At 41.4% G+C, this 21,519-nt stretch overlaps 1 protein-coding gene and 1 long non-coding RNA gene across 3 annotated transcripts in view; both read left to right on the forward strand.

Moving 5' to 3' along the window:
* Positions 1-21,519, forward strand: part of LOC137321368 (uncharacterized) — a 230,284-nt gene that overhangs the window by 91,294 nt on the left and 117,471 nt on the right. The gene's annotated exons all lie outside the window — the stretch shown is intronic.
* wdr35 (WD repeat domain 35) overlaps positions 5,181-21,519 on the forward strand; it is a 121,148-nt gene continuing 104,809 nt past the window's right edge. For both annotated transcript variants that reach the window (XM_067984349.1, XM_067984351.1), the window contains exons 1-7: positions 5,181-5,349; positions 8,335-8,452; positions 11,667-11,738; positions 13,341-13,433; positions 18,183-18,311; positions 18,845-18,978; positions 19,520-19,685. In XM_067984349.1, the coding sequence (XP_067840450.1) occupies positions 5,326-5,349; positions 8,335-8,452; positions 11,667-11,738; positions 13,341-13,433; positions 18,183-18,311; positions 18,845-18,978; positions 19,520-19,685 (736 nt within the window). In that variant the 5' untranslated portion in view covers positions 5,181-5,325. The remainder of the gene's footprint in view (positions 5,350-8,334; positions 8,453-11,666; positions 11,739-13,340; positions 13,434-18,182; positions 18,312-18,844; positions 18,979-19,519; positions 19,686-21,519) is intronic.

Here is a 21,519-nt window from a genome sequence, read left to right on the forward strand (position 1 = left end):
GATCTCTTAATCTAATCTGATCTGATCCTGACATTTATTTGGCGATGTTCACCAAAATATTATCCCATCTCCCATCAAAATCTAGGTTCCAAAATTAAACTCCCAATTATTTAAGGCATTTCTGAAAAAACTCCCGTAAAACCTAGCAAAACTTGTCTCTCTCCCAAACTGATTCTTACTGCCGCATATATCTCAGTGTAGCACTTAATATATAAACCAGTTACAAATCATTTATTCCCCCACATTGTTGCAGGAAAGAAATCCATCCATCCATCTATTTAAAAAAAAAAGGTACTGAAAAGCCATTGTATAACCAGAATATGACAGGAATGCATAACATAATGTGTTTATTAGGTGTATCAGGTACCATGCTGAGCCTGGTCAAGTATCCTTCATTTATGCCGATGCCGTGATATTTATTAGACTCCAACATGACATTAAATTTATCCCCAAACACTTCTTTCATACATGTGTCACTCTCCTAGCCCTAACTTGTCACTTATTTTCTTGCCAATTTTGTCCCCCTCCGTCTCTGTTCTGAAAGCTTTGACTTCTTGCAGAGGTATGGTGCTGGGCACCTTCTGGCACGAGGGTGTAGGCAGGTTATTCAATTGAGGGGGAATCACAGCTGTTCCCAAACCTGTCCTCACCTGATGTTCAAACACGCACACTTCCAGCAGGAATTACTGGAGTACGAATCAGGAGTATGAATCCTAGCCGATTTTCCTTTCCTTGACCTAGAGATGACGAGGCCAATTGCAGCTCTCCTACCGTCACCCCGGATAAGATTAACTAGTGCAACATAGATTAGAAACTAGTTACTTTTCATCCTGCATGCCTAAATGCCATGCAAAAGAGAGAAGTTTCTTACTTAATTTAGAAATAAAAGATAAGCTTCTATTTGGCCTGTTGCTTCCTCTCCTTTCTCTCCACAAGGACACCAACCAGCTAAGTTTTCTTTCTCTCTCCTAGACCACATTCAGTTGCAGTAGGCCTCTCACAATCAGTGACTGTTAAATAGTTCTCCTCTCACTTCTGCAACTTCATTTAACAATACCTACACAAATACTATTCTAATTTATCACTGAGGCTGCACATGATTGCCTCCTTCCAGGTAATGTTTCAACACTGTTGCAACACTGTTTACATTTTGCATGTATTTTTCTTAATATTACTCATCTCAAATTTATGTTAAGAACAAAAAAGGTAAGATGATGGGGGAGGCTAATAGTGTGAACTTCACCACGGTTGTCACTATGGAAAACATCAGCAGTATTCCCGAGCACGAGTGATGGGAGAGAGGGAAATGTCCATTTTTCAAAAATGGAGTACTTCGTAGTTGATAAATCTTTTGGCCTAGATGGAGTGTAACAGACAGTACTAAAATAAATCAAGATGGAGAGGAGGTGATGTGACAGAAAGTTTGTTAACTTAAATGTGAACAAGGACTGTACAGGATTAGAAGTCTTTAGTGTGAAGACAATTTTTTTAAAGTGTGGTCTTGGAAATTATAGGTCTCTTAACTTGATATTTGCAGTGGCAAAAACATTGGAGTCTATTATGAAGGAAGTTGTCCACCATCACCCAGGGAAACCAAAGACAATAAATCCAAGTCAATATGAGTTATAAAAAGCAGATATTATCTATTTGAATTTTACAAGGAATTCCAGATACCACATCTTAAGATGTCACTCCAGGCAGTGTGCCATTGAAGTAAGTACCAAATAGAAAGTTCAATTCAAAGCATTGTCAACATAACTTTTGCAACAATCAGAATTTTTTTCTATTGTTTATGTATTCCTGACCACGTTGGTCTGAAATGAGATGAGGAGGAATTTCTTCACGCAGAGGGTTGTAAATCTTTGGAATTCTCTACCCCCAAAGGGCTGTGGATGCTGAGTCATTGAATATATTCAAGGCTGAGAGGGATAGATTTTTGGACTCTAGGGGAATCAAAGGATATGGGGATCAGGCGGGAAAGTGGAATTGAGGTCGAAGATCAGCCATGATTTGATTGAATGGTGGAACAGGCTCAAGGGGCCGTAAGGCCTACTCCTGCTCCTATTATGTTCTTATGTGATGTGCTTTTTATTACACTTGTGCGGACACTGACTGTAACTCACGTAATAAACATATCAATTCTATTTCAAACAAATGGATTTAAAATGGACCACGGACTGATTGCCTTAGCTGGGCAGTGAATCTATATTCCCTGGTGATTGAGTAGGTTGTATATGGGAATTTCTGAGAATGATGCACCTTTCCAGTTTACAAGAGGAAGACGTTGTTAAATGATGTTCCAGACATTGTTCTGTCTCCTCTCTTTAATTTTTAAAATATTTTCCCTATCATCTTCTTGGTTCCTCATGGGACAAGAAATAAGGTTGAAAATTGGGATAAAAAATCAGGAGAGATTAGGACTGAAGGTGAGCTGAGATTTTAGTACAGAAAATGAGCTGAGAGATTAGGGAAAGATGAATGAACGGATGTTATTAATGTGCAAATTGTCAAAGAGGAGATTACACAAAAAAGAAAGGAGGTAATAAATTAAATTAAAGGCTACAAAATAAAAAACAGTGGCCATAGAATGGATAACTACTGAATAGACAAAAGAAGAAAAATGAAAAAAGAAATCAAAATTAAAACAGTGGGAAAAACTCAAAGAAAAGTTAAGTTTAATTAGTGAAATGGAGGAAAAGCCAATTAATAAAATATAAAAAATCGGTACAATACATGTAATAGTAAAATAAATGTAGAGATGTTAACATCAGAGTGGATGCTGCATACATAACATATACAACTTTACTTTGGTCTAAGTGCTTTTTGTAAATTCCTCAAAGACTCCCTTTCTGAAGCAGAGTAAGATGAACAAAATGAATGAATCAAAGAGCATTACTACCTACACTCTTGCAGTTAGGGAAGTCTTATGTATGAGATCATGATTTCCCACTTCCAAATACTGTAAATTACGATCTCACTTCTTCCTGCACTATGCCAATAAATTCTGGCTTTGCAGTTTATCTTCTTTCGCTGGAGAATTCAAGAGAATAAAATGGAATGATAGGCCCTGTAATTGTAATAGAAGGCTTTCAGTAGTGCTATGAATGCCAATGTAGTTCAAACTCCATAGCGATCTCTTGTTGACTCTCGCTGGAAAGTGCTAAAAAGAAACCATGATAATGGTAACCACACCTGTGCTACGATGGGTGTGAAGTGAGAAAAAGAAGAAAAAACACAATGAAAAAAAAGACGAGAAAATATATTAATACCACATTTAAACTACACTGAAAGATACTGTTTTGGCTCTATTTTCATAACGAACCTGGATTAAAACACAGATAGACTTGTGACGAATGCAGTTTACTGCTTTTAATCATAGTTATTGTTGCCACAAATTGATGGCTCGGTTATGTGATTTTGATTTAACCAATATTGTCAGCTGTGAATGATAAATGGATTCAATAGGGTAGATACAGAGAAACTATTTCCTCTGGTGGGGGAATCCAGAACAAAAGGACATAATCTTAAAATTACAGGTGGGCCATTTAGGAAAGAAAGACCTGCATTTATATAACGCCTGTCACAACTTCATTGGTTGTAAAGCACTTTACAACCAATGAAGTACTTTTGAAGTGTAGTCACTGTTATAATGTAAGAAACGTGGCAGCCAATTTGCACACAGCAAGTTCTCACAAACAGCAATGAAATAAATGACTAGATCATCTGTTTTAGGTGTTGGTTGAGGGATAAATGTTGGCCAGGTCATCAGGAGAACTCCCTTGCTCTTCTTCAAATAGTGTCGTGGGACCTTTTGTGTCTACCCAAGAGGGCAGATGGGATTGATAGATTTTTGTTAGGTGTGGGTATCAAGGGCTATGGAACAAAGACGGATAAATGGAGTTGAGGTACAGGTGGAACAGTCTCGAGAGATTGAATGGCATAATCCTGTTCCTATGTGAATAAGACAGTTGGAGAAACCAAGTGAGAGAGACAGGATAATGTGAGAGAAAATGACAATGGCACATCACTTTGCAAAATAATTACTGTATAGGTTTTGTAAAATTCTGTGTGGATTTATGTCCTGCAAAAGGTGTATACTGTGCTTGAGACATGGCACTTTGGGTGTCAGCAGGGCACAGGAACCTTGTTCAGATTTCCAACTGAACTGAAAGTCCAACTCTTCTGCTTAAAAATCATGCTTGATTAAATAGCTAACCAATAATAATAGAATGTGACGCAAAGGTATACAATGGGTCAGAGGAGAAAATAATCTTTCTCTGTCAAGCTGCTGACTGATCTCTTATGCCAATCCAGCATTTCCATCATTCACGTTTTTAATCATTGACTATCAGTAAGTAACTATTGCTCAGAACAAGATGCACAATCTCCATACCGAGCTATTTCTATCGCTCCACCGTCGCCAGAGCGCTGCTGCTTTGCTGACTGGCTGAATCATAGAATCATAGAAAGTTACGGCATAGAAGGAGGCCATGCGGCCCATCGTGTCAGTGCAGGGTGAAAAAGAGCTATCCAGCTTAATCCTACTTTCCAGCACTTGGTCCGTCGGCCTGTCTGCCATGTGGGACCTTGTCAAAAGCCTTGCTAAAATCCATGTGGACTACATCAAACGCTTTACCCTCATCGACTCTTCTTGTTGCCTGCTCAAAAAATTCAATCAAGTTAGTCAGACACGACCTTCCCTTGGCAAATCCATGCTGATTGTCCTTGATTAACCTGTGACTTCCTAAATGATGATTTATGCTGTCCCTCAGAATCCATTCCAATAATTTGCCCACCACCGAGGTTAGACTGACTGGCCTATAATTACTCGATCTGTCCCTTTCTCCCTTTTTAAACAATGGTACAACGTTAGCAGTCCTCCAATCCTCCAGCATCATGTATGTAGCCAGGGAGGATTGGAAAATTATGGTCAGAGCCTCCACTATTTCCTCCCTTGCTTCTCCTGGCAGCCTGGGATACATTTCATCCAGGACTGGCTGAAGTCTTCCTTCATTCTCATACTTGATTGATTGAACCACTACACAGCTGATTGGTTGAATGCTGTGCAGTGCTTCTGGTCAGTGATTGGCTGAAAGCGCTTCTGGTCAATGATTGGCTGAGAGCGCTTGCGGTCATTGATTGGCTGAGAGCTCTTGCAGTCAGTGATTGGCTGAGAGCGCTTCTGGCCGTGGTTACCAGGAGACGCGGCTCGGTCGGTTACCGCGGCAAGTGACGCCAAGCGGCGAGAGCACCGGGAAGGAGCCGGGAGATAGAAGCACCGACGACCTGCCTCCTTTTGTGGCCGTGCGATCGAAGCTTTGAACCATGTTTATCTATTTGAGCAAGAAGGTGAGGCGCTCGGTGTCGCAGGAATCGCGCTCTCGGACTAGGCCGCGGGATGGTTTTAAACGGTAACGGTCGGAGCTCGAGCGGAGAATGTCCGGAGGGAATGGGAGCATGCGCACTGCGGTCAGTGACTGATCCTGACCTGATCTCTCCGAGGTTCCTGTTTTGCTCTTTCAAGGTCTTAAAATTTGTGCAAAAATAGATTTGCTTTCAGTTACTTTTAAATTTGATTTATGAAGTAATTATAGTTTTAGTTTATTTTTGTTAGTAATGGTCATTGTTCTGCTTTTAGAAATATGGTGGTTTTAATTGCACAGAATAGTTTTTTTTCCCCACACAAGAGCCTCCTCATCTGCTCCCACTCCCGCTCCTTTCCCCCAAACCCTCTTTTTAATATTCCACTTTATTCAAGCAGCTGTCAAATTCCCCTTTAAAAGTGTTTATGGATTCCACTTCTGCAACTGTGGGAGTGTTCCCCCCCCCCCCCCCCCCCAAGTGTGAATGTGCACGATCCTGCTGGACTGGGCAGATGTTTTGCTTTCACATGGCAACCAACGAAACTGCGTCAGAAATACGTGCAGAGGGTGTAGGAAGGGGTACAGGCTGGAAGGGCGATCAGTGGATTGAAGATCTGGAAACTGCTGGGGGTCGCGCCGGATCTTTTAAATCCATCCTGCCCATCATAGTTATTATCCGGAGAAGGAAGGTGTGATCAAGAGCTTGAAACTATGATTACAAATATTCCTAAACTTCTGTTTACAAATATTCCTACTTTGTGCTTGTTCTGTCACTTGCCGGTACCAGTTAGAATCGACAGCAGCTTGCATTTATATTCTATATATAGGGAAATGCAAACAAAGCAAATAGATGCCAAGCCATGGTGGGAGACATAGAAGAGGTGACCGATAGCTTTAGTTGAAAAGATAGCTTTTTAAACGTGCAGGGAGAAAATAGCGAGATGGAGGGGTTTTAGTGGGAATTAAAGGCAGTGAGGGCTGAGGTGGCTGATGATGGGGTGGGATTGGAGTACTAATGATTGCGGGACTGGAGAAAGTTGTAGAGGAAGGTTGAGGCAATTTGAACATGAGGATGACAGTTTTAAATTCAATGTATTGGAGGAACAAGGAGCCAAATAGGTCAGCAAGTGGAGTAATGAGTGAGTGGGACTTAATGCAGGACAGGATACGAGTGGCTGGGTAAGCTAAGGATTATGGAGATTGTCTTCGAACTCAGAATAAAATAATTTCACGAACTACTTAATGTTTATTCAACCATTAGATTGGACCTTGGAGTGAAGGAGGAAGAAGTTGAGATTAAGGTTGTTAAAAGCTAGGTGCTTGGCAGATTCTCAGCTCACTGGTAGGGTACTGTAATGGTAGCTTATGTGACTCACTGGTGTTGCTGCATGCTAGTGTAGCAAAAAGTACTTTTTGCTACACTTGTTTCCTGTGTGACACTTTTTCCACGTTCATCCATCCTCTGAGGAATGGACAAAGAAATAGAAGATGAAATAGAATGATTACCTTGTTACGCAAGGTAAGGGCTCATGGGGTTGGGGGTAATATATTAGCATGGATAGAGGATTGGTTAAAGGACGAGAAACAGACAATAGGGATAAACAGGTCATTCTCAGGTTGGCAGGCTGTAGCTAGAGGGGTGCTGCGCGGGCTGGTGCTTGGGCCTCAGCTATTTACAATCTATATTAAAGACTTGGATGAAGGGTCTGAGTGAAATGTATCCAAGTTTGCTGATGATACAAAGCTAGGTGGGAAAGCAAGCTGTGAGGAGGACACAAGGAGTCTGCAAAGGGTTATAGACAGGTTAAGTGAGTGGGCAAGAAGGTGGTTGATGGAGTATAATTTGGGAAATGTGAGGTTATTCATTTTGGTAGAAAGAATAGATCAACAGAATATTTTTTAAATGGTGAGAAACTATTAAATGTTGGTGTTCAGAGAGACTTGCGTGTCCTCGTACAAGAAATACAAAAAGATAGTATGCAGGTACAGCAAGCAAAGAGGAAGGCAAATGGCATGTTGACCTTTATTTCAATGGGTTTGGAGTACAAGAGTAGGGAAGTCTTACTAAAGTTCTACAGGGCATTGGTGAGACCTCACCTGGAGTACTGCGTACAGTTTTGGTCTTGTTACCTAAGGAAGGATATACTTGCCTTAGAGGTAGTGCAATGAAGGTTCACTAGATTAATTCCTTCGATGTGAGGGTTGTCCTATGAAGAGAGGTTGAGTAGGATGGGTCTATACTCCCTGGAGTTCAGAAGAATGAGAGCTGATCTCATTGAAACATAAGATTATGAGGGGGCTTGACAGGGTAGATGCTGAGAGATTGTTTCGGCTGGCTAGAGAGTCTAGAGCTAGGGGGCATAGTCGCAGGATAAGGGGTCGGCCATTCAAGACTGAGATGAGAAGGAATTTCTTCACTCAGGGTTGTGAATCTTTGGAATTCTCTACCCCAGAGGTCTGTGGATGCTGAGCCATTGAATATATTCAAGGCTGAGATGGATAGATTTTTGGACTCTAGGGCAATCAAGGGATATGGGGATCGGGTGGGAAAGTGGAGTTGAGATCGAAGATCAGCCAAGATCTGATTGAACGGCAGAGCAGGCTTGAGGGGCCGGATGGCCTACTCCTGCTCCTATTTCTTATGTTCTTATGAGTTTGAGACTGACTTCCTGTTGCTAGGAAGGTAAGGTCCAGAATAAGATGAAGTTTTTACGTGGCGAATATTTTGAGGAAACCATTGGCAACAGCAAATGCCTTCTGGGAATGGGGAGAAGGGCCTTCAATAAATCTGGAGTTTCAGTCTACTATTTAGTAGGGGAAGGTCCTTTTGTATGAAGTTGGCAATTCTGTCTTTAAGGTACATGGGATGTGTTTATTACTTATGCATTTAGAAATAGTAGAGCATGTTCCTTAATTCAGTTTTAGGTTATCCGTGCTAATGTACAATGTTCCCGTTTGTATTTCATTTCAGATTGCCATTCCTAATAACATTCAGTTGAGATGTGTTTCATGGAATAAAGACCAAGGATTTATTGCCTGTGGTGGGGAAGATGGCCTTTTAAAGGTGCTGAAACTTGAAACACAGACAGGTAGGGAAAAACTTAGAAAGCCACATATGGTATGTAGTACAATTTTAAAAATCTTTTTGCATATATTTTATGATAAATCCCCAAAATGCATGCAGAGGATATGCAATGCTCTGGTCAGGATGTACCTGGAGAACTGTGTATTGTTCTAGTTTCCATGATATTTAGAGTGATAAGCTGTAAAGAATGACTTGATTCTTCAGCCTTGAAGAGCAACATGTCAGGCCTTATGGAAGTACATAAGATACTTAATGGGATAGAGGAAGTAAACCTAGAATAGATATGTCAAGGAAATAGGACAGAGCACACAAGCAAAAGGTTGTGAAGGGCAAGTATAGGCCAGATTGGACAGATTTAAGAAAACTAGATGTTGTATTGGGAAGTTGGTAGAGCTGGATCTTCAGATTCAAATGGCTGAACCAATCTTGTGATTTTACGTGCTCTAGGTCTGTTTTTTTAAAAATATATTTGACAGTGACCTCCATCTTATTTCCATTATTTTAAAAGAAAGAACTTGCATTAATGGCCCGGAATTTGCTCTGGGTGGTGAATGAACGGCACTTGCCACGCATTAGATTTAAACTTACCCACAAATGATCCACAGGCTTTAGTGCGGGAATTTCCTCTAAAGGTAAGTTGCAAAAAGTGCAGTGTCCTCTCGTGGGCTCTGTGAGCTGTGTGAGCGGGGAAAGGATTGCTCTGTCCCCTTAACCAATCAGATTGAAGCATCCTTGACAAGTCATGCAGGCACAGAACCAGGAAGTGAAAGCTACAACAGTAAAGTCAACGTAAAATCAGTTAGAGAAAGCAAAATAAGGAAAGGGTAAGAAATACTGAATTAAAAGACAAATAAAAGAGACAGAAAGAAAAATTTAAAAAAGTAATTAAAAAAAAAAATGTCCTGCAACAATTAAAATTGGAAGGAATGAAACTCTGCACTTTTAAAAGTTAATTTTTAGTACCAGAGAGGTTGTTTGGCAGTCATTAAGACTTACCACCCCGTTAAAAGTTAGCTTAGACCTAAAAAACTGAGCGTACCTTTTTCTGTGTAGATTAGTTCGTTTCCAGCTGGGCAGGAGAGCAACTTTGCGCTGGTCCATTTTTTTCACCGGTGAGATGCCCTTCTTGCGCAGCTTTCGGACGAACAGGGCATCTGGTAGAGCAACTTCCGGATTTGCGCGTTTGTGCACGCGCTCTTTCATTTGCCCTTAAATAATGGCGAGTGTTGTTCGGCTCTCTGTTATTTTTGGAACAAATTCTGGGCCATTGTGTCGTTCATGTCTTTAGGATGTCCCAAAGTGATACACAGCCAATTAATTACTTTTGAAGTGCAGTCAATATTGATATGTAGGCAAATGTGGCAGCCGATTTGTGCACAGCAAGGTCCCACAAATAGCAGTGAGATAAATGACCAGATAATCTGTTTTGGTGTATTGTAAGTAGGGGTAGATGAAATATGGTAAGGTGACTCTGTAGGCAAGTGTGGCTAAAATGTCATAGAATCATACTTTGTAATATAATGAGGGCTGATGTAAGTAAAATGTTTTATTTGCACTTACTTAATGGAAGCTGATCAGTGTACAGTGTAATATAAGTTTAATGCAGGGTAATCCAGCTCTGGAGTGCTGGACTCAATATAATGAGTGGAGTGGGGCACAATCACATATCAAGATGTACTTTCCTGAAGTTCTGCTTGGCTTCAATACATGTAGGAGAGGAGACTTAAACCAAATGGAGAAAGGAGGAGAATTAAGAAAAAAATGAAAAACAAACCCTAAAGGTCAGATAAGCTGTAAATTAAACTGATCTTGGCAGTGGTGGAGGAACTACAATTGGCCATAGCATCTCTGGGTATTGGAGAAGGAGAAAAAAAGTAGCCAGGATCCCTAGTCTTATTTGCTGTCCAGAGACACCTGCAGATGAGTGCTTGTGTGTGGGTACTGGCAGGCATGTAGCTAACAATTTGAAGTTTGTACATGCATCAGCCAATCCATTGTCACAGCTTTTTAGCTCAGTTGATTGGTAGATTTGATCATGGGTTGCAGTGCATTATAAAGCTGAAATTAAAAACAGAAAATACTGGAAACACTCAGCAGATCAGGCAGCATCTGTGGAGGGAGAGACAAATTATAAAGCTGAATGTCGTGGCATACAGCTGCTAATGTGTATGGACACCAAATCATACGAGGATGGGATCAGGTTGTGCTATGATGCTTCCACCATTAAATAGTCTGTTAGCATTTGGCTCGTGAAGAATGTCCACATGGGTGAGGTACTTCAGGGCTGTCAATAGTTGTGCCTAGCATGAGGTGCTGGCCTGGAATTTCCTGCGTATTTGCACCCGGAGACGCACAATTGGGACACAAATCAAATACGTGGCCTAAAAGATCACCAAATTTTGGATGAAAGTGAGTTATGTGCGCAAGTACGATACGCACAAATCTCCTCAATCTTTTACACCTGAACGCATCTCCGCCCATAATAGTGGCCCTGCCCCAAATTACAGAGTCTTATACGTGAGTTTGCTGCATTTATGCTTGCTCAGATGACCCCTTACAATTATGACCAGATTTTCAGGCGTGGCAGGAAACAAAGTCATTTTTCTGGTGTTTCATTGCAATTTTTTAAGCGTTATAAAAACATTTATCCTCACTGAGACCTGCCCTATATTTACTGTTTCTTTAAATGCATTTATATGGCATCAGTATAAGTCACATTAAAAATTGAAAAGCTTCCCCAATTGCAGGTTTTTAAACATACTGTGCCTAATGTCATGAATGATAGTTAAATGTGTTGAACCTTCAATTTTCACATTTAAAGAAGAAATATATAGTGTGAGTACGCTGCTTTCCTTAGGCTGCGATTGTATATGCTGATTTCCGCCCTTTTTACCGTTGGGCGTATTCTAATGAGATTCACAGGAAATTTGAGCGTAACTTGACATGGGGAGAATGATCCCAGAAATGAGCACATTTTCAATTCTAACTTCCGGGCCACTGTCTTTGGGAGGGGACGAGAGAAAATTGTGTTAGGAAACTATACTGACACTTTTGATCCTTTTGGCCTCCTCTTAAATATTTTCGTAAGCATACCTGATACAGTATATTACTTCTAGTTTAACTCTCTTTTTCTATTTTATAACTGTATTTAAAGCAATAATGAACCATATCATGAAATGGCATTTAGGTACTAATTTGGCCATTGTGGATTTTTGTAGATGATACAAGATTAAAGGGACTGGCAGCACCCAGTAACCTTTCCATGAATCAGACACTAGAAGGACACAGTGGTAAGTTTTCTTTTTATTCTACAAATCAGGTCAAAGAGGAATGCTTGATGTGGCTACTTTAGTTTTTAGCTGTTGGCTGTTAAATAAAACAAAATCAGTTGCTGCTACTGTTATAGTGTAACTAAACTGTTTATATAGCAATTAGAATATATAACCAGAATTTATTGATTTGCCTGTACTGAAGCAAATTTTTTATCCTTTTTTTGTTATGCAATATACTCAACACCATTACAGTGATGGACACTATAGCTGTGTAAATGATGCAACATTTCATGATGACTGGGAACAAATGGCACTGTGAGGGGTCAAAAAATTCAAAGGGGCATCCCTCTAACCATGCTGCAAATCATGCATAATTTAGTTCTGGCTTAAAATAAAAATTTATATCTAACTGATCACATTAATTATTTACTACCTAATGTATGGTGTAAACAAATGATATGATGAAAGTTTGTGGGAGACAATCTATAGCCTACTTGAGGCACTGACCTTAATTTACTTGCAACTTTGTTGACTGAGTTATCAGGTGAGCTAATAGTGAGATATAAATCATGTCTCATAACTTTCTCATTTTGTATCCTCTACGTATTCAAAAACTTAGGAATTGGTTTCTGTAGAGGAGTGTTTGTTTTTAAACCCTTTTTACTTTTCTCCTATATTTTTATTCTTGTGTGTGTCAGTTATTGTCATCAGGGTGAGTAACGTTCTCTGGTTTCTACCAAAGCAATTATGAACCAACTGCTAGGAGATGTGCAACACTAGCCTGGGAAAAGTCCCCCCAACTTTTTCCTTTCTTTCACTAACTGTTTAATTCCCCTCCCCCCAATGAGGAAGTGGGGGGAGGGGAATTAAACAGTTTGTCACCTCGGTAAACACATGTGGTAATCAACCTCTTTGGATGCCTTCTGAATTTGTCTCTGTTATTGCAACCATACAGGTTGGCGCATGATACCATTTGACTACTATGGATAGTATAGTAGCTTATTCACTACCTTGTTGATCTTATTCACCTGTATGAGGGATGCAAAGCCTAGAGGCGACTCAACTTTTTTTTAGATTTTTTTTCCATGAATAAAACCTTTTTTTCCAAATTGGAGATGCAATCTAGAAAATAGAAACATTAAACAGTATAAACGTAGGGTGGTATGCTATCCTGTATGTATAGCTTCAGTGTACAAAGTTCCAATGAAATTCCAACGACACCCTGCATTTCTCTCCTCACAATTCCAAATAATCCAGTAAACGGGGAGAAGAAAAACAGGTGGTCTGCTCAATCCCTGATTAAATACATTATTCTCAGCATAGCTTCCCAATGTCAAAACTTTTACTTTTACTTTGTGTAGCATTCTTACGTTTATAACTCCTAACATTTCCTAACTATTTTTCCCATTACACTTTTTTAAAAATGAAAGCATTTCACTCTCCTCTAGCCTGTTTGTTTCTTTCATTTCTACATGTCTTGTCTGATTACTAATTGGAACAGTTTTTGAAAAAGTAAAATTTTATATGAATTAGAAATTACTTTGGTATGACTAATAAAGAATCTAGATTGAAAATTATCTTCAGTTGGACTGTTATATTAATTAAACTATGTTTGATCAGGTGCTGTACAGGTGGTGACTTGGAATGAACAGTACCAGAAGTTGACAACTAGTGACCAGAATGGTCTCATTATTGTGTGGATGCTGTATAAAGGTCAGTTAACCCTTCTAATGGTACACAGCAAAATTGACTTTGATTTGAATAAAATGCTTATTAAACAGCATTACAATTGGCTAAACTGATTTTTATACATGGTAATGAGTTAAAGCATAGTGTCAGAGATAAACCACAGAATGTAGTGTTTGTTTTCGAAAGTGAAATGACTTGGGAACTTGTATGTGGTATATATTGATAGGCTCAAGCTAAGTGTTGCTGAGTTGCCAAACTGAGCTGTGTATGTATGGAGGCATTGGGTAGCACGAGACACTCCCCCACAGTGACAGGGAAGTTGTTCTCAGGCAGGTCTTGCACATGTACTTGTAGCTACCTTAAATTATGGGAGCACACTGCGTACCCTTTTGGTAACTTGGTGAAAGTTTAATTTTCACCTCAAAGGAAGACAAGGAACTCTGGGGATTGCCTGATGCATGGAATTTCCACTGCCCAATAAAACATCAAACTCTTGTTAGTCTCTTGGCCCTCGGCACCAGAGACTTGGGGCCTGATTTTACCAGGGGTGCGGGTTTTCGGCGGGTGGGCCAGCGGGCGCGTTGAAAACGCGCCCGGTGAAATTAGTGGGTTGCCCGCGCGATCGTAGCAGGCAACACACTAATTGGATTCACTTACCTGCTCCTCTGGGTTCCCCGCTGCTGATCTGCGCATCGGGCGGGCTGCGCATGCGCAGTAAGATCTGTCAGCTGGAGGCGCTCTATTTAAAGGGGCAGTCCTCCACTGACAGATGCTGCCACAAACAGCAAAAATTACAGCATGGAGCAGCCTAGGGGGAAGGCTGCTCCCAGTTTAATGATGCCTCACCCCAGATATCATTAGATGGGGTGAGGAGGAGGGGGAGGACAGAGATCTTCCACCCGGCGGGCGGGAGGAAGCGGCCTGCCTCTGCCACCAAGAAGGCCTGGCTCGAGGTGGCAGAGGAGGTCACCAGCGCCACCAACATATCGCCCACCTGCATACAGTGCAGGAGGCGCTCCAATGACCCCAGTAGGTCAGCCACAGTGACAACACGTAGTCTTTCCCCTACACTCCGTCTGCCACAACACTGCCCCCACCCCACATCTCCTTCGGCACTGCCAACACTACTCTGTCACATCACCCCTCATACCCACTCAAACCTTATCCTCATCTTACCTGCACCTACTCACCCCGTTACTACCACGCAACCCAATCCTCATACAATCTCATGGCTCTATCCCATACTCACCCTCTCGTGCATCTCTCTCTCACGGCCAGCCTCACTCAACCTGCCACCACCTGTGCTGCAGCCACAGGGCATGCATCACATATGTGCAGTAGGCAGCGTAAGGCAAACGTGTCGTGAGCATGAAGGGGATGCACAAGGGTGTTTGAGGGTTTGTCATGGTTCTTACTTCTATTGAATTAAAGAACAACTCACATCACACATTATATTGGCACCACTACTGCCATGTCTTCGCGAATCCTGTCCGGTTTGTGCAATAATGCCTGCTCCTGGGTATCCCTATGAGGACCCACCACTGATGCCACCCAGTGTGTCACTGCAGAGTGGGTGTAGGTGTATTTGCAGGGCTCTTCTGCGCAGACGACTGGGAGACATCGGGGATGTCCCCGGTTGCAGCCTGGAAGGCTGTGGAGCAGAAGTTCGGGAGGGCAGTGGTGACTTTGACAGCGACAGGTAGGAAGATGGTGCACGGGCCAGCCAGGAGCAGCTCGGCATGAAAGAGGCTGCAGATGTCCACGGCTACATGTCGAGTGACTCTGAGCCTCCGTGTGCACTGCTGCTCAGAGAGGTCCAGGAGGCTGAGCCTCGGTCTGTGGAACGTGTGGCGAGGGTAGTGCCCTCTGCGATGCATCTCTCTCTGCGGTAGCTCTCCCTCCTGCTGTACAGGTGGATGTGTCACAGCACTCTGTTGTGGAGCTCCACGTGTCAGAGGTGGCCGGCGTGGATGGTGAGGCTGGTGATGCTGTTCGCCCTCCGAGGAGGTCATGACTGCAGCTACGGCGGCCCCCATCCGCAAGATGTACGTCTGAGGGGGTCCGCAAGGTAGGTACATGTCTCCGGACCCCGGGGTAAGTGTGCAGGTTGGTGACTTCGACCATCAGGAGGAGGGTGGTGGAGGCCAAACTTTGTCCCAAGTGACAGAGCGGCCTCCTGCAATGGCTGAGGGTCTCCCCCACCTGTCAAATGGACCTTTGCAGCTGCCACAGGCTGACAGCTGCAACACGTCCATTTCAACTGGGAGTGTTTCCCCCAGTGTGTGAAACAGTCCCATGTTTATCCAAAATCACACACAGTCCCTTAATCAGGTCGGTTAATGACCTGAACAAGCAAAGTATATACTCTCAAGTGGCATCCTGCTGGCTTTAATTGCCTGCGGGATTCCCACCAGCGGGGGCTGCGCCCGCACGCCGGCGCGTCATCAGGGATCGAGGCGCGATCCGGTCCCGCACCTGGATTTCGGGATTTTCGGGGGCCCCCCCCCGCCGAGAACGCACCCGGTAGCGGGTGCTAAAATCGGGCCCTTGGTGATTGTCCCCTCTTTCCACTCCTTTCCTATTGGCTGTAGGGCAGGTATAGTTTAAACTCTGTGCCAGACTTGCTCGTTAGGTTCATTTCATTGTGTCCTCCTAATTTCTAACTTGCATATGAAAGCAGAGTTATAAGAAAATAAGAAATAGGAGCAGGAGTAGGCCATATGGCCCCTCGAGCCTGCTCTGCCATTCAATAGGATCATGGCTGATCTCCTACCTCAACTCCACTTTCCTGCCCTATCCTCATATCCCTTGATTCCCTTTGTGTCCAAAAATATAAAAACGTAAGAAATAGGAGCAGGAGTAGGCCATACTAGTGTATTTGAGACTGGGAGCCAGAGCTTACCCAACCTACCTAATATCATGGAATGTCCTTTTTTATTCTGGATAGCACCATTTAAAAATAATAGAGGACTTTCTATATTGCAAGAGAGGCTGAGTAAGTCTCACCAGAGAGGACTATTAATACATATCAGCTTTATTTCCTCCCTGAACTAGAGGAATGGGACACAGAGGGAGCTGGAGGGAGGACATTAGAGCACCAATCAGGGAGAGGCTGTTGGAGGCATGTCCTTATTGCAGTTGTAACAGGAACATACATTAAAAAAAGTAACAAAAAGCCACTAGGTGAAAATCAGAAAAAAACAGCATGGGGAAGCAAAGTTAGAGTAAATGGTAAATTATAACACCACCAACAACTTGCATTTATATAGCATCTTTAACATAGTAAAACGTCCCAAGGCGCTTCACAGGAGTATTATCAAACAAAATTTGACACCGAGTCACATAAGGAGATAATAGGACAGGTGACTAAAAGCTTTGTCAAAGAGATAGGTTTTAAGGAGCGTCTTAAAGGAGGAGAGAGAGAGAGGTAGAGAGGCAGAAAGGCTTCGGGAGGGAATTCCAGAGCTTAGGGCTGAGGCAGCTGAAGACACTGCCACCAGTGGTGGAGCAATGAAAATCGAGGCTGTGCAAGAGGCCGGAATTGGAGGAGCGCAAAGATCTTGGAAGGTTGTAGGGTTGGAGGAGGCTACAGAGATAGGGAGATATGAGGCCATGGAGGCATTTGAACACAAGAATGAGAATTATTAAAATCAAGTCATTGCTGGACTAGGAGCCAATGTAGTAAGCGAGCACAGGGGTGATGGGTGAACGGGACTTGGTGTGAGTTGTGATACAGGTAGCAGAGTTTTTGATAAGCTGAAGTTTACGGAGGCTGCAAGATAGGAGTATATTAGGACAGGAAAGATGGATTTTAAAGTGTGACTTAAAGGAGGAGTGAGAGTTAGAGAGGCAGCGAGTTTTTGGGAGGGAATACCAGAGCTTAGGGCCTAGACAGCTGAAGGCACAACCGCCAATGGAGGAGCAATGGAAATCGGGGATGCACAAGAGGCCAGAATTGGAAGAATGCAAAGGCCTCGGAGGGTTATAAGGTTGAAGGAGGTTACAGAGATAGGGAGGGGCGACACCGTGGAGCGATTTGAAAACAACGATGAGAATTTTAAATTTGTGGCTGGACCTGGAGCAGATGTAGGTCAGCGAGCACAGGGGTGATAGGCGAACGGGACTTGGTGCGAGTTAGGATACGGGCAACAGAGTTTTGGATGAGCTGAAGTTTACAGAGGATTCAAGATAGGAGGACGGCCAGGACAGCATTGGAATAGTCAAGTCTGGAGGTAACAAAATCATGGATGAGGGTTTCAGCAGCAGATGAGCTGCAGTAGGGGTGGAGACAGGCGATGTTACGGAGGTGGAAGTGGTCGGTCTTGGTGATGGAGAGGATATGGGGTCGGAAGCTCAGCTCAGAGTAAAATAAGACGCTGAGGTTGCAAACAGTCTGGTTCAGCCTCAGACAGTGGCCAAGGCAAGGGATGGAGTCAGTGGCTAGGGAACAGAATTTGTGCCGTTATGTAAGGTAAGTTAAGCAAGTAATATACATTCATCTCGGTCCCTGTGTGTATAAGGAACACAAAATTAAAAGAGACACTGTGACCACTAGGAAAAGTCTAATTAGGATGTTAGAACTCTGCACTTGCGGGATTATTGTATCTATCCGTTAGAAAATTATGTTTAGAAGACAATTTGCCATGTACTATGGTTGAAGGTGCTCATTGCAGTGGTTTTTCATTTCTTCCCTAAGCAAGATTTAAAACTGTTGATTCTTAATTTTTTCATTTATCTTTTTCATTAGACTCAATGTTTGTGAATTGATTATAGGTTCTTGGTATGAGGAAATGATCAACAATAGGAACAAATCTGTTGTTCGCAGTATGAGCTGGAATGCAGATGGACAGAAAATCTGCATCGTGTATGAAGATGGTGCTGTCATTGTGGGTTCAGTGGACGGTAAAGTATTTCAGACTGAAGAATTGTAATGTGGATTAGGTCCTGACATTCATCTATCTTTAATGTTTTTTTCACAGATTATGTGATTTAAAGAAAAATGTCCCCCCCAATTCCAGTATAAATGTACTGTAAATACCTATACTGTCATTGTCTATTTAAATTAATTTACTAGTTAATGCATGTTGGCTTACATATAATAACCTATATTAAATAAATAAACACATAAAATGGAGACCTATATTCCAAACACAGAAATGTGGATCCTGTGTGATTCTGAAAGTGCCAAAAGGTTTTGTTTGTAAATAATGTATGGTGTTTTTGTATTTGAATGTGGATCCACATTTCTGGGTTTTGGAACATAGGTCTCCATCTTAATTAATTAATTTAATATAGGTTATTATATATAAATTAACATTTGCACAGCTACTGTGTTTCTGGTAGCCATAAAACTCGTAGTTAACTGCCATTCAAGACTCTTCTTGATGGTCTAGCTTTTTCTTAGTGATAGTCTCCTGTTTTCTATGTTTTGTCAGGTAACCGTATTTGGGGCAAGGAATTGAAAGGCCTCCAATTGAGTCAAGTGGCCTGGTCACCAGACAGCAAGATTCTTATATTTGGCATGGCTAACGGAGAAATACATATATATGACAGCCAAGGAAATTTTATTGTAGGATTACTGTTTTTTGTGACTGTTCTCAAATTATTGAATTTTCTTGTCATTTTATAGAATTTCTTAATCTACATGCATTTTCATCGAGACTGAATTCTAAGTTTGTTATATAAGAGCATCCAATTTTTAATTAATTGTGATGATTTGGGGCTATTCAAAGTTGACTAAGATTTACGGGTGTACAGAAAGTACTTTTAAGTAGGGTTAATACTCTTATGTGTACTTAGGGAGGGGTGAAGCAGAAGAGTACACTTCTGAAAATTAGCAATTACGATGGCCTCTTATGGAAGAATTTAAATTTTAAAATCAATTTCTTGTTCAGCTACTGAATGCATTATCTACACAAATTTAGTAAATTGGAAATAACATTTAAAAAAAATTGTATATAAAGTCTACAAAATATATTTCAATTTAATTTTCATACTGCAGTAAAGTTTAAGAGCTTTTTGATATTGTGATTAACTCCAGCCTTTCCTTATGCTCATCTGTAATCTGATTTTGTATATATGCAGTATATCTTTATTTATTTCCTTTTTAGGTGAAGCTGGTGCTGCAGTGTCTTGCTAATGTGACTGGTGCAGTCAGCATTGTTGGGATCCATTGGTATTCTGGAACAGAAGGCTATGTTGAACCAGACTGTCCCTGCCTAGCTATCTGCTTAGACAATGGTCGTTGTCAGATAATGCGTCATGAGCATGATGAAAGTGAGTATTGTTATTGTATAAATTTAGGATAGATTTAGGATTTTTCTTATCTTTTTGTTTCCTCACCATTACATACCCATATCTGAGACCAGAGCAATGTGTTATGAACCCTCATGAATACTGTCAATACCACTCTTCAATTGACCAGCAGGAGGCAGACTTTAAATACAACATACAATGACAGATTTTATACGAGAAGCTTGGAGAAAACTTATGTATGATAAATTATTTCTAACTTGTCTTGAGGATCAAGATAAGTGCGGGTGGTAAAGAGGGAGAGTACATTCTGAGAAGCTGAGTACACTAGTTTCCTGGGCTCTCCTTTGAGGACTATAATGCCCACATTAATGCACAATTAGGCTGGGCATCGCATTTCTTGAGAATGTTGTGGTCGAGTCAAATCCAGTAGACCTGCCAGCTCAGCACACTTTCTCTAGGTTCCAGCTCATCCCTTTTTAATGATCTGCCACAAAGGCAATTTGGGAGAATTTTATGCGGCAAGCAGAGTTTGGATACACTCTGTCAGTGGAGAAAGACCTATTTGTCTAACATAATGGGCTAGATTTTTCACCTGTTTGATTGCGAATAGATGCAAAGTCTAGCCATTGTGAGCTCTTCAATGGACCAATTTCAGGTAAAGTATGGAAAGTCTCCTATGTCCTTATGTAGGAACAGATGCTGGTACCTCTGGAAAAAACAATTGAAATGTTCAGACGCTGAGATCTTTGTATATATTTATGTGTGCCTAGAGAGTGCTTTTGATGCAAATACCATCCTATAATACAGATTACCAAGATAGGTATGTCTCTGGTATGCAGATACCTACCAGTGTTGCAGTCCAAGTTAGGATGTCGAACATTATGCAGACAAGAAGATCGCTGCTTCAGCCAGGTGTAAATGCTTTGGACAAAGAAGTTCAAGGCATTAAGTTATTTAGGTTTGCCTGAATCATGGGCCAGGTAATGAACTTTTCGCTACAGGGGTGGGAGAAAATGCAACTGTTTGGGAGCAATTCAAGGTTACCATTGATTATTATAAGTGTGACGTTTGGCTTTATGACTGTCCCTTTAAATCCAGCAGCAATACATATGTAGTTTAAAATCAACTTTAGTTTAAAAAAAACCCATGCCCAGCTGAATATATGTTGCAAGATTGGTTCGATCTGCAGGTTTGAGAGGATGAAGAAAGCTACTTTTGAACAAACAGACAATTATTTTTGAATCCAAGTATCTGTTCACAATTTGTAAAATAAATTTGCTTAATGATTTAAACTTAAAATGATGTTATATTGCCTAGCATTATTTTAAACATGTTACTGAAAGCTTACCTAGATATATGGGTCAGTGAAGGTTCTTTTGAAGGCATAGGGAGTTAGCACTCATCTATGGGAATGATCTGAGATACATGTGTCAAAATGTCTACTGTAAGAAGGGTAAAAAAAGATTCAAAAATGTAACAATTCCTGAGACAACATAAAAGAACCTGGCCAGGAGCATTGCTCCCTCAGAGGATCTGTCAAGCCAAGGCAATAGCCCTTTTGGGCAAATGGCAGATTTGTACCTATGATCATGCAGGCCACACAAAGTGAACAGCGGGAGTCTTTTGCATCATTTATTCCCCTTCACAATAGTAAATTTGAAAAAAGTCAGGATATTCTTTCTTGAGTCTTAAATTGAAAGAAAGGTATCTTCCTGCTCTTTCTTTACATTATGATGACATCATGTCACCAAAAGTACATCTCTAGTTTAACTGAAATATTTTGGTATACTACTAGTTGTACGTGTAGATTGACAATTAAAGAAGAATTTTAGATTACTTATCTAAGTGCTGTCTT

The sequence above is a fragment of the Heptranchias perlo genome, chromosome 5 (genome assembly GCF_035084215.1).
Source record: "Heptranchias perlo isolate sHepPer1 chromosome 5, sHepPer1.hap1, whole genome shotgun sequence".
NCBI lineage: Eukaryota > Metazoa > Chordata > Chondrichthyes > Hexanchiformes > Hexanchidae > Heptranchias > Heptranchias perlo.